This window comes from Candoia aspera, chromosome 5 (assembly GCF_035149785.1).
Source record: "Candoia aspera isolate rCanAsp1 chromosome 5, rCanAsp1.hap2, whole genome shotgun sequence".
NCBI lineage: Eukaryota > Metazoa > Chordata > Lepidosauria > Squamata > Boidae > Candoia > Candoia aspera.
Window position 1 is genome coordinate 31541156 of NC_086157.1, and position 12658 is coordinate 31553813.

Below are 12658 nucleotides of genomic sequence, written 5' to 3' on the forward strand. Positions count from 1 at the left end.
ACATTTTTTTATGTGTACTTTCATACAAATAAGCAACTGTGTGGTAGTTTTTTTATCCTGCAGTCTGTGCTATTGCAAAGTAAGCTTTGTTTTATTTTAGAGTTGCAACTAGTTGCAAGTAGTAATAAGTTAATGCTTTTTGGGTGTTTATAGAGAGTTTTTTCTTTATACCTCAAAAATACAATCCAATTAATAGAGTGTTAAAAATAATATAATATACCACAAAGTAAGCCGTATTGTTTATCCTTCTATGGATTATACACAGTAAAAAATAAATACTGAAGAATTAAGAGCTAGCCATGAACTTAAGTTCATTACTGAGCTGAAATTTAAACAACTGACTTTGCTAGCTGATTTTTCTAACCCTGTGTAAGAGGGAAGCACAAAGATGGATGTTAAAATGCACAGTGCCTTAAAATATATATGTAGTATTCATTTTAATTTAGTTTAATTTGTTTTTATGGCAGCCCAGAAAAAAGTATAATATAGTATCATATTATCATCTATGCACTCCATAGATGTTCTTGTTCTAGCCTCTTATCTCCTGTGGTGTGTATGAGAGTCAGCATCAGTGCTACAATTTCTTGCAGAAATCTGGTGATACTCCCATATCCCTCAATATATGGCTCACTAAATATATATATTGTAATAAAGAACGGTTATATGTCATTCTTTATTATATACATTCTCTCATTTCTGACAAGTTCTGATAGTCCTTTCTATTTTTTGTTCAATAGATGAAATACTTTTTAAAAAATAGGTGGTGGTCATATACAGTACCTATAAATAGACAAGTGGTTTATAATTTGCATTTATTTGTTATACCTGTGTCCTTTTGGTCTCTTTTTTTTCTTGCTTGATTCTTTAATGAACCCTTTTTGTGTTAATATTGTTAGCTACTCTTAGTTCTGCTAATTCAGTGGAAGGGCAGCATACAGATCTATGTAATAAAATAATTAAACATTTTTGAACAGTTGTAGAAGGATGGGAGAAAATTTGCAGCACCAAGAATTTAGATACCACCCTTAAAGCAGGACACTGGTGTTTCTCCTTCTGCTAACCAGCTTATCAACTTCTATTTAGAAACACTGGAAATCTTAGATGGAGTTCCCTAGGTAAGAACATGGTTCACTGTGCCTAGAAATACAGATTTTGCTCTTTCTGTTGCAAGTACTACATTCTCGGATAGATTCATAAAACATTTTGTGAAACATCAATTTTATTTTTTATATCTCCCCTAGATTACTTCAACAGGACATTGGGTAAAAAAAGTAGTTCATACAAGTTTTAGTAGCAAGCCCTTCTGTTCCAAGAAAGCAAGTATAGGACCAAATTGAAGGGCACAGTCAAAGTAAACAATGGTTGATTTTTATTTATGGCATTTCTACGTTCCAGCTGGCCAAGGGGGGAATGAAAAGATTGGTGCTCCATTCTGCACCCCACGTTCCCTCCTCATGATTTCCTCACTGTATTGGCTTTCACAATAAGGAAGAAAAACAAGTGCTTCTGTGGTAATAATGGCAGAACTATCCTTTTATTCCCAGTTAATGGAGAGGGGGAGGGAATAGCACAAGGCGCTTGAGCACTTAGAGGGAAAATCTAGGAAGAGATGAGAGTGCCTGTGTGTAAGAAACTACCCATTATCCAGTTCCAGTTGAAATACTGTAAAACTGTCTTTGGAGCATTTCCTTTGGAGCAGCAGCTGAAATGGAAGTTACTTGACTTGGTTGCCCAAAGTCTGCCAATTATGGGGCCTGCAAGCATCACGGAGACAAAGGTGTGCAGTGCTAATCCCAGATAGGCTCAGATGTAATGTGCGGAAAGGGTATTAAGAATGGCTGCTACATGAAAGCTGCTGCAAACCAATGTAGTATAGGTTATACATGCTGCAGAATAATTCATCCAATTTCAATAGGATGCATTTATATATGTTCCCAAAATGTAACTGTTTATAAAATACTGTAGTAACTAGTAATTTTGCAAAAGTGAGGGTCAATTTATCAGGAAAAATTGTGCTATGTGTGCAAATTAAAGTTGACCTTAAGTTCTAAGTGCTTGTATTTGGAATTAAGCCTGCTTGATTTCAGTTGAAATCAACATGCTGTATTGGACTTGAACCAGGATGGCCAACAAGTTTGTTGTTGTGGGAAAAAATGGGGAGACAGAGTACACTGCCAGAAATAAATAAAAACAATATGGTCTTGAGTTGAGCATCGTGGAGGAATTTTAAAAAATAGCAAAGAATTGATATTAAAAAGTGGTCTTTGAAAATATATTCATTATCCCTTTGATTTATGTTGGTTTTTATTTTTAGGTTTCGTTATTCAAAGATGAAAATACTAAGAAATTTGCTCAGTGGAAAGTCAATTATTTGTTTAGACTGCAAGATTTCATTATTAGCAGACTGAAAACAAGTCTCTCATCTCACAACAATCTATTCCACTTGGCTGGTTGCAATATTTCCAAATAAGCAGTACTATAGCATCAAAAGAATTACAGAAATAATACTGAGAGATTTGACTGAATTTGATAATTTATAACACATAATGACAAACACCTGCTGGGGGTAATTTACCCACTATTAGTGAAATATGACTCAGAATCCCAGCAGATTAAAGATTGCATGATCAACTAGATGCAACATTTGAATATAGTGATAGAGATGCGCCAGTGGGGATTTCAATGGAAGAATATTAAATTTACTCTGAATGTTATACTCACAAAAGATTATTCCCACTTTAAGGAGATAGACATTTGACAAAAAAGTATGGCAGAATTGGAAATTTATGGCAACAGAAGAACAGTTCTAATCCCTACATACATGGATATGGTTACAATAGAGAAAAAGTGTCTCCACAGTCAGGGAAAAGAGCTCCACAGACACAATTTTATGTCTAGGCAAAGATCTTGGGGAAAACTTGATGAATGTAGAAATACCTCTAGGGGTATATCTCGGCTACAAATAGAGAATTTGAAGTGTGTTAGACCATCTTGGATTTGCTGGAGTCCAAGTCTTTTTGCGAGGGACGCGGTGGCGCTGCAGGTTAAACCGCTGAGCTGTCGATCGGAAGGTCGGCGGTTCGAAACCGCGCGGCGGGGTGAGCTCCCGTTGCTCGTCCCAGCTCCTGCACACCAAGCAGTTCGAAAACATGCAAATGTGAGTAGATTAATTGGTACCGCTTCGGCGGGAAGGTAACGGCGTTCCGTGAGTCATGCTGGCCACATGACCCGGAAGTGTCCTATGGACAACGCCGGCTCCAAGGCTTTGAAACGGAGATGAGCACCGCCCCCTAGAGTCGGACACGACTGGACTTTACGTCAAGGGAAACCTTTACCTTTACCTTTAAGTCTTTTTGCTTCCTTGACAGGACTTACTTGAGGTCCCTTTACCTGCACTCATTAGAAGCTGCTGTGAGTATTTTACTTCCTGTTTGTACAGTACATTACATACCTGTCCCCTTCGCCCAGCACACATACATATACACGTACACACACCACTAGGGACAGGGAGGTCCTCACAAAACTGGGAGACTTGAAGCCCAGCCCTGGCTCTATCAAAGGGAATAGTCCATATTTCCATTTCAAAGTTCAAACCCAGAAACTCCTGGGGGGCTAAGGCTAATGAAGTTCCCATGACCCCGGAACACCCCAAGTCACATTCTCAGTTTAGGTGATGGCAAAGGGACTAAGCCACCTCCAAACCACCTCTGAGCATGCTCCTCAAAAACAACCTCTGGAGCAGAAAAAGAGGCAGCACAGGCAAACCAAAGACTCACTGCAGCTCATCCTTGCAATTCCAGAGGAAGAGTTAAACCACGTGACACATATGCTACAGTTTGCCAATTCCCATTCTTGAGTGGCCAAGACAGAAATTACAGAAAGTTAGTAGATTACTGCTTCCTGCTACCTTCATTTGAGTGAGCAGAAACAAATTTGATCATGAATACTCTTCCCACTGAGCGTTCAACTCAACTGAGAAGACCCTATTTTCTCAATGGTTGTGGTAAAGCGGATGGTGTAGTTACTGAAATACAGCTACAGGTAGTCCTTGCTTAACAACCACAATCGGAACTGGAATTTTGGTTACTAAGCAAAGCAGTCATTAAGTGAATCCGACCCAATTTTACGACTAATTTTTTGCAGTGGTTATTAAGCAAATCACCACAAGTGTTAAGCAAATCACATGGTTGTTACGCAAATCACGTTCCCCATTGATCTTGCTTGCCAGAAGCTGGCCTGGAGGGTAGAAAATGACGATCGTGTGACCACGGACACTGCGACAGTCATAAATTCAAACTGGTTGCCAAGCACCCAAATCATAATCACATGACTGCAGGGATGCTGCAACAGTCGTAAGTATGAGGACAGGTCGTAAGTCGGTTTTTCCAGCACCGTCGTAAGTCCAAACTGTCACAGAACGAATGGTTAAGTGAGGACTACCTGTAATAGGAAGGCCTCTCCTTAGAACAGATTAGGGCACTGCAGTGTTTCAGATTTGATTTGAAAAAGTTGTTTCAAAGGAACATGAATAGCACCTGTCTTCAAGTACTTAAAGCAGCTGTGCATTTTTGTGGATTCATGCATCAACTACAGAGGACTGTGTATTGTCTTCTGAGTGATTGGAATGTGTTTGTAGCTTATGTATGCTGCTGCGGAAGGCAACACTGCATCTGCGAGAAACAATTCACCTTTTGCCTCCTACCGAACTGGCCACAGTGTCCCCAATTTAACTTATTAAAACTAAATCCTTTAAAAATACTGGGAATTGTGTAAAACTTATGTCATGTCTAAGATCACAGAAATGTGACATCCTTGCATGAAATTTTGAGGTGAAATCACTGAAAACTTGTAAGATTCCAAGCAATTGGGAGGCCTGAAAAAAGAATTTTTATATACATTATACTTTGTGTTATTTTTAAAAAATCTTACTACTTGAAGAAACTCCTATGTACTGCCGTGTTTGTAAGCCACCCAGGGTTATGGTGCATAAGATGGGTGGTTGTGCGAATATTTTATATAAATAAATAAATTGTATGAGGGAAGGAGGTTGAAAAACTATGGTTTTGCATAAAGTACAGTTTCTGCTTGACATTTGAATTTTAAAAGCTTCTTTTACTTGAACTTTAAAAGCTTCTACTTTACTTGAACCAATCACAGGTAGAATAGTCTGGATCAGACAGTAGCATCTCACTGAGAGCTATTCTTTTAATATTCAGCTGTAATTTTGCTATTGTATCTCAACCAATCTATTTAGCAATAATGCTAATTATTTATGCATGCACACAGACTCATTAATTTCATATATGTTCGTGTAATGTTCCATCTTGTTGCAAGCATTTTATTTATTACTTTATATTCCAGCCTTCTTCCAAGAGCTCATGGCAGCTTGCATGGCAATCATTTTATTCCCACAACGACAACACTGTGAGGTAGATAGGTAGAGCCTAGGATGGGCTTGAACCTGGGTTAGCCTGGTGTTAGTCCAGATCCTTGACAACTGTGCTGTGTTGGCCTTCTAGCCAACTATCTTCCTGGAAAAAAAAATGTCAGTATTTCAGTGGAATTGACAGATTTGTCAAAAGACCAAGAAGTCTTATTTGAGCATAGCTCAGACTTTCAGAATGCCTTGTTTGTTTGAGCTCCAATGCAGTTTGTTTCATCTTTGCACAGGGGAGAGAGAAGAGCAGGTGGTATTTGTTCAGCACTTCCAATTAATACTGTTAAGGCCTTACTCTCTTTGAAGGTGCTAATTAATTGTAGGTTGTTATGGAGACTGGAGAAAACTGGCTGAATCTTACAGATTAGTATTCAGAAAAAATAGGAGCAGCTATCCTTTTTCTTCCAAATTATGATTTCTATGACAGATGTATTTGTATCCACAAACTCTGAATTCACAAAGTAAAATGAGTTGCATCATTATCAGAAGTTCAGCATTCGTCTTTTTTTCAGACATTGTGAGTGCGTCCTGTTACAATACTTAGAAATCTTCAGTTTTTGTTAACCTGTGTTGAACTTAACTAATGGCTATCTTATACAAATGAATCTATCTATCAGTCTCCAACTTCAAATGTACTTGGACTATCACCTGCTGTCAAAGCAGCTTTCCAGAGAGATTCCAAGGATGGATCTGAGACTTTTGCATGGAAAGCAAAAGTCCCATTGCTCAGCCAGGGATGTCCAGAAGAAGGGGGTTAAAAAAGTCAAGATGGCAGTCACAACTGTGCAATTGAAGCCACGCCCTTTTTTATTAAGACACCCCTATATTCAGTAACCTTTGTGTGCTCACTTAGAGTATTTTGCAGGTTCACATTGAATTGTAATGGTCTCATTTAAACATACAGTGAATAAGTATTTACTCTACTGAGGCCTAAGTATGTTTTCTATCCTGGAGGCTCTGCCTAGTGTAGCAGACTTTCAAATTAGGAAAAAATATTTTGAACCAGATGAATAAAATGTGAAAAATCATTGGCCCCTGAAGTCTTTGGTATGGCACCTGTTGTGGTCTGCAATTTTTTAAATCAAATTTTAAATTTTAACATGACAGAAAGGATTTGACACATACGGGCATAGTAGTACTTTCAGTTAATTACTACCAATCACCAGTACACAGTTATTGTTTCCAGGAACTCACTTTTTTTCTTATTGTTTGATTTGGATTTGTCTTTACTGTATATGTACCTAAATTATACGTCATGTTTTTCCAGGTGGTTGTTATAACATGCAGCATGGAAGCGTTTTAAAGAACAACGCCTAACTGCAAAAAGAACAACTCCCAACTGCAAAAAGAGAATAGCCAAACTGAATATCATGAAAAGCCTAAGTGTGGTGAAAACAAAACTTGCATTTACTTTAATACAAATTTAAGAATGATACAACTCTAAAAGAGTTGGTTATTTTCATGTAAAAAAAAAAGTTGTCATTGTCTTTCATTATGTAGTCACATGATTTTAAAAAAAAAGTCCATAAGCCACAACATGACAGCTGAATTAATTCTTGAGTTACAATCTTCTAATTGTTTTTGTGTGTATTTCTTTCTAAAGATAACCATTTGTTAGAAAAAGTGAAGATTGTGCACCTTACATGTTTTTCCCATAAGAAACAGATAATTTATTGTTCAAATTTCTATCACTAATGCTCAACTCCAGTCTTATGTGGTGTTAGACTAGCTTGTTATATTTCACAGTGTTGGCAGAAGTTGGTGTGCTATTGTGGGAAAGTGCTGGCTTTCTGAATGCACCCACAGTTAAATATCTTTCATGGAAAGGAGTTACTGCCAAGGAAAGCAACGCAATCAGTTTCCTCTCTCTCCTGTGTTGAATAAGATGAGAACAAATCCTGTAGAACAGTGGTCTGTATCCCCTCCCTTCCTTCCCACTGCAATTTGTTTATTAAACTGGAGTTTTTCTGGGAGGAGTTCTCTTTTCCGTTTTGAATGCTTTGAGGAAAAATCAATTTTAGCTTTGAAGATCTCCAAAGCAGCATATTTCTTATGGATGGGCTGAAGGAACAATTAATGCTTGTTACGTTCATAAAACTTGAATTTGAACATTGGTAGCTTTCTCTGCCTTGTTGAAATCAGCAGCCCAGAACCAACCTCGAGGGAAAACGAAATCCTTGGCAGTCAAACCTGGGATTTGAAACTTTAGAGTTTTCAGTGAAATATTTCTGTCTCGTTAAGTGCTGATCTGTGAATATTTGAAGAGGACCTCAACATTCCCTTCTGTATGGACACCTGTTGCTTGGCAATTCAGAGAATATTCCTGTGCAATTAGAAGGTGGCTCCAAATATGCAGAATAATAGAAGTAGCTTAGAAATGAAGGAAGGCTCTCAACTGCTTTGAGAAGATACATGGTAAAGAGGGAGACTACACTTGGATACAACTTCAGTCAAATATTCTAATTAAAAACACCTCTGGATCAAGTGTGTGTCTAGTATCTTCTGATCGAAGAAACAGCTGTTAGAGAAGCAGTGAATGTGTTCTGTGCTCCAAGAAATTATATGTGCTTTGAAATTTGCTCAGCAAAGTATATTGTAAGCTCTTCAAGAAACTCACTGCTGTTCTTAATGAAATGAATGTGATTTAACTTTATCTTCTAATGTTGCAGTGTTTGGTAACTTTAAAAGAGACTCCTTTTTAATTAGCGTTGGAGTACCAACTGCAATCAGAGGTTCAAGAGAAAGATTGTATAGGTTTTCATTCTAGGAAACTTTAAAAGTTTATGTGAAAACAACATCATGTCGCAACGTGGATATTCAAGAAATGGACAAGAAAACCATCACCAGGTACTTCGCAGAGTCAGTCATTTCCGTCACAGGCTTACCTCAGCCGTACAGCGATCACTTACAAAAAGGCATGGAAAAAATTACTCTTGCCACATCTGGTCAGGTGAGAACTGCCCCAAATTGTTGTTAGCATATAACTGCCAACTACTTTCCATAAAATTGGAATGTTTGTATTGCATGCTCATTCTTATATATACATGACAGTTATCTCTATTTTTCTTTCCCCTCTTTTTTCTCTGTATTTTTAAAAATATTGCATCCTCATTTAATATATAGCCATTCCTGTTTTAAAATCTGATCTTAATTTTTTGGAAAAAGTATGTGCATCAACTGTTTTTATCAGTACCCTGCAAATTATCTTCTTGGCTGTTTAGCTATTCTAGTGGACAAGGGAAATGCTGTGAATATTATCTACCTTGATTCCAGCAAAGCATTTGATAAGTTCCACCATGACATTCTCATTGACAAGCTGTTTAAGGGTGGTTTAGTTTTATTTTCTTTGGATTATTGCTTATAGCTCATCTGTTTATCCAAGGTGAGGGTATTAAAAGGCAAATCTCTCTTTAGTGATTGTCAAATATTCTGCAAAGAGTTCTTAGAAAATTGTGTTCATAATTGGTGAAAGCTTACCTTTGCAGTCTTCATTTTAAGAAATGTCAATATGACATTTAAAAAAGGCTTTCTGTGGGTGTTAATTTGAATTTGGAGGTAAAAATGATTAATTTTCTTAGTTTAAAATCATCATCATCATATGATAAGTATTGAAAAGATTGGGTTCCAAGGCTACGGCTCAAATTATGGACAGATATATGGATCCCAGCTGCTCTGCCTTTTTCTGACAACCTTGTGGATTTTTATATGAAAAATATGTGCTTACGTTCAGTTTGGATACTCAGAAGAATTCCCAGCTCGGTGTGGTTTTTAAAGGGTGGCAGAATCAATTGCTGTGTTACAGGAAGTCTGCTTGCACCATAGGTCTGTTTTTTCCCCACCCTTGCTAGCCTCAGTCCTTTTTCAGACAATCCCCCAGAGACCTCTGGAACAAATTCTGAGGAAACTTCAGGAGCCAAGAGAATAGCCACCTTCCTCTTTCTACTGATTGCTCTGGTTCTGTCTGTGGAAAAAGTCTCTGGATTCCACCCTCTCACTAGTTGATGATTCTCAGGGTTCTAATGAAAGCAAAGTAGACCCCACAAGACTGAAGTCTGCCTAACTGTCCAGTGCTATGTTCCCTTCAGGCTAAAATGTTGTCTGGTCTAGGTTTAGCAGTGTCAAAATCCTCCTTTATTTCATTGTCATCATTGGAACTAAAAATAATTCATGAAGCCTTCCTTAAAAGCCAAGAAGGAAGTACTCATGGAAGGTAAATAATACATCAGAGGTCACAAGAAAAGTGTGCTGTTGCTGCTGTGATTACATAGTAAAAGTGCAGCATGAAGTGCATCATAATTAAAAGAGTTAAAAAGAAAATACAAAATAAAACTGACAGAAATAAGAGAGAACTAGAGTTGGACTAGGACTGAGGAGATCCAGGTTCAACTGCTGCAACAGCAGTGAAAACTCACTGAGCAACTTTAGCTAGGCTCACCCACACACAGCTCAACCTTCCTCAAAGGGTTGATGTGGGGAAAAAAATGGAAGAAAAATATGTCACTTGGAGCTGAAGGAAAAGTAGGATATAAATGTAACAAGTAAGTAACCAACAGAGACAATAGGTAGTAAACCATGAATAACACCTCCAGGGCCTGCCCTTGAGGATTGGATTTGCAAAATTTGTTGAGTGTCTGGACTAATAAATCCTCTCAGGACACTGAATATTTTGTGGGAAATATTTATACTTCACCAGGAAATATGCCTCCCACCCCGCAAAACATCACTGTTCCTCTGTACAAATTATGTTCTGGAATTTGAAATCAAGTGCTCTTAGAACATAAGCAGTGCCCCACTGGATCAGACTCCTGGCCTGTCTAGTCCACCAGTTCACACAGTGGCCAACCAACTGCATGAGGAAGCCCACTAGTCTCCCAGCAGATGGTCTTCAGAGGCAGTCACACTGCTATCAAGGCTAATAGCCATTGATCCCCATGACTTCCATGAACTGGTCCGATCCTTTTTTGAAGTCTGTCAAGCTTTCATTTAGGAAAGGGGAAACTGCTTCTCGTCCACTTTATCAGTCATTTCCTTCTCTTTCGCCTCTTTCCTAGATTAAAAAGCCCCAAATGCCTCAAACATTCCCCAAAAAGAAGCTGCTTCAGCTCCTTGATCTTCTTAGTTGTCCTCCTCTGAACCTTCTCTACTTCCACTGTATCCATTTTGAGGTACAGCAACCAGAACTGCACACAATATTCTAGATGCAGTTGCACCATGTTATATAAGCATCTCTATTTTCAATTCAATTTCTTACTATCCCTGTTGGCCTTTTTTTGCAGCAGATGCACATTGTGTCAACATCTTCTCTGAACTGTTTACCATTACTCCAAGATCTCTCCATCAATCATTGTTAGCTCTGATCCCATTAGCTTGTATGACTAATTAGAATAAGTAGTATAGGTAGACAACTTCTTACCGTGAAAAACTGCAGAAGTATCAGCGATAGAGGTAGGGGAAGATACACTTTTTTGGGTCCTGACAATCTGGGAAGCCTGTTCTAGGCTGCAACCCAATCGCCAAAAGTGAAAAAAAGTAACACAAATTGAATATTGTGCTTCAAAATAAGTATGGATTCTCATTTCTTAACTTTAGTACACTTAATTGCCACTTGTGAACTGCCACTTTATAGGTAGACAGGTGATAGCTGATGGGAGGAGGAATTGTAATAATCAGGGAGATGGGTTTCAGAAACAATGGAGCTAGTGTTGTTGATGGGATTTCAAGTCCAAAATATACATGAAGAAATGTATATTGGCTCTGATTCTCCTTGCCTTGTTGGCTGTAAATACAATACTAACCAAGCAGCTTGAACTATATAAGGAGGGTAAACAATGTGAATGCTCCAGGATTTGAAAAGAGGCATCGCTTCAAGCAACACACTATGCTTGGATAATTGCAAAAAAATGGAAATAGTAGAAAACGACACACAAAATCCCTTCATCCTGTGTTAAAAAGGTGAAAAACCCCATAAGCTCTACCTCTTTCACATAGAATGAATACTCCTGTGATCACCAGGCCACTGATTTAGTTTGGCATAAAGTTAACTGAAGCAAATTCATCTACTTATAAAATATTACAGCCTTGCTTCTCCTTTGACATTTTTAAAAATTGAAACATTAAAAAGGCAACAAAACAGTTAATAAATTCTTGCACAGGTTTTCAGATATCTTCAGGATGGATAATATGTTAAAATTAATTAGCAAAAGTGCTTATTTCTGATACACTGCTAAACCTCTATTTAAAAATAGCCTTAAAAGCTTGCTGTGGATCGCATGATGCAGCAGTAATTGTGGGGGTAGAAATGCCTCAGTCTGGGGAAGGGAAAGTATAGTTTCAAAGTACAGAGAATAAAAGTTCAAGTTATTTATTTATTAGTGTCACATGCACATTTATGCTTGTATCATGATGGGTGTAAGTGGCTGGGGAGAGACGTTAGAAGTTTATGCTGGACCTCAGAAATGGATGCTTTGGACTTGCAATACTAATCTGTTAAGATATTCAGGTACAAATTTGCTGTGTATATAAAATATTACCATATTATAGTCTATTGCTATTGAGGTAATCCCTAAAATCCATCCAAATTTGATAAAATTGTGATTCCTGTCTCTGATGTCTCATTAGTTTAATTTTGTAATTTTTTCTAATGTAGCAGTTGAAGAGGCCTTGTTAATCCACATATCAATTGTTACGTCATCTAGAGTTTTCCAGTGTTGGGCAATTATTATTTTAGCTGCTAAAATTAGGTAATAAGTTCCTTATTTTAAAACTTGAGGTTTGGTTTTGTCAATAAATGCACTAAGCCTAACTCTGGGGAGCATTCAATTGTTTTGTTTAGTGATGGTATTTATCTCCCCAAAACTTTTACACCAAAAGGGAATAGCTTTATTTCATGACCACCACAAATGAAAAAAAAATTTTTTATAACTTCTCCAACATTTGGAAGAATGAATGAATGAATATATATGTATATATGTATATATACACGCATGCCAATCTAACAAGAGTCAAGTGGCAGTGATGTATAATCTCCACTGCAGTTGTTGCATGGTAGCTGAGGTGAATCTACCCAGCTTCCATAATTTCTGCAAATTTGTCTCCTGTATAAATTTACCAAGACCAGTATCCCAAGCTTCCTTTAAGCCATGGGGTATATCTCCTATTTCTATTGGCATTAATATCCTATAAATTTTGAGATTGTTCCTTTTGGTTGTTCTCAGTAGTTAA

General features: G+C 37.6%; 1 protein-coding gene across 3 annotated transcripts in view; it reads left to right on the forward strand.

The window, feature by feature from the left end:
- Positions 1 to 12658, forward strand: part of MCF2L (MCF.2 cell line derived transforming sequence like) — a 136529-nt gene that overhangs the window by 49074 nt on the left and 74797 nt on the right. Inside the window, exon 1 of one of the 3 annotated variants that reach the window (XM_063304862.1) lies at positions 7508 to 8387. The exons of the other annotated variants lie outside the window; for them this stretch is intronic. Within the exon in view, the coding sequence (XP_063160932.1) occupies positions 8237 to 8387 (151 nt within the window). The 5' untranslated portion in view covers positions 7508 to 8236. Of the gene's footprint in view, positions 1 to 7507; positions 8388 to 12658 lie in introns of those variants that run through there. 3 annotated transcript variants of the gene reach the window in all.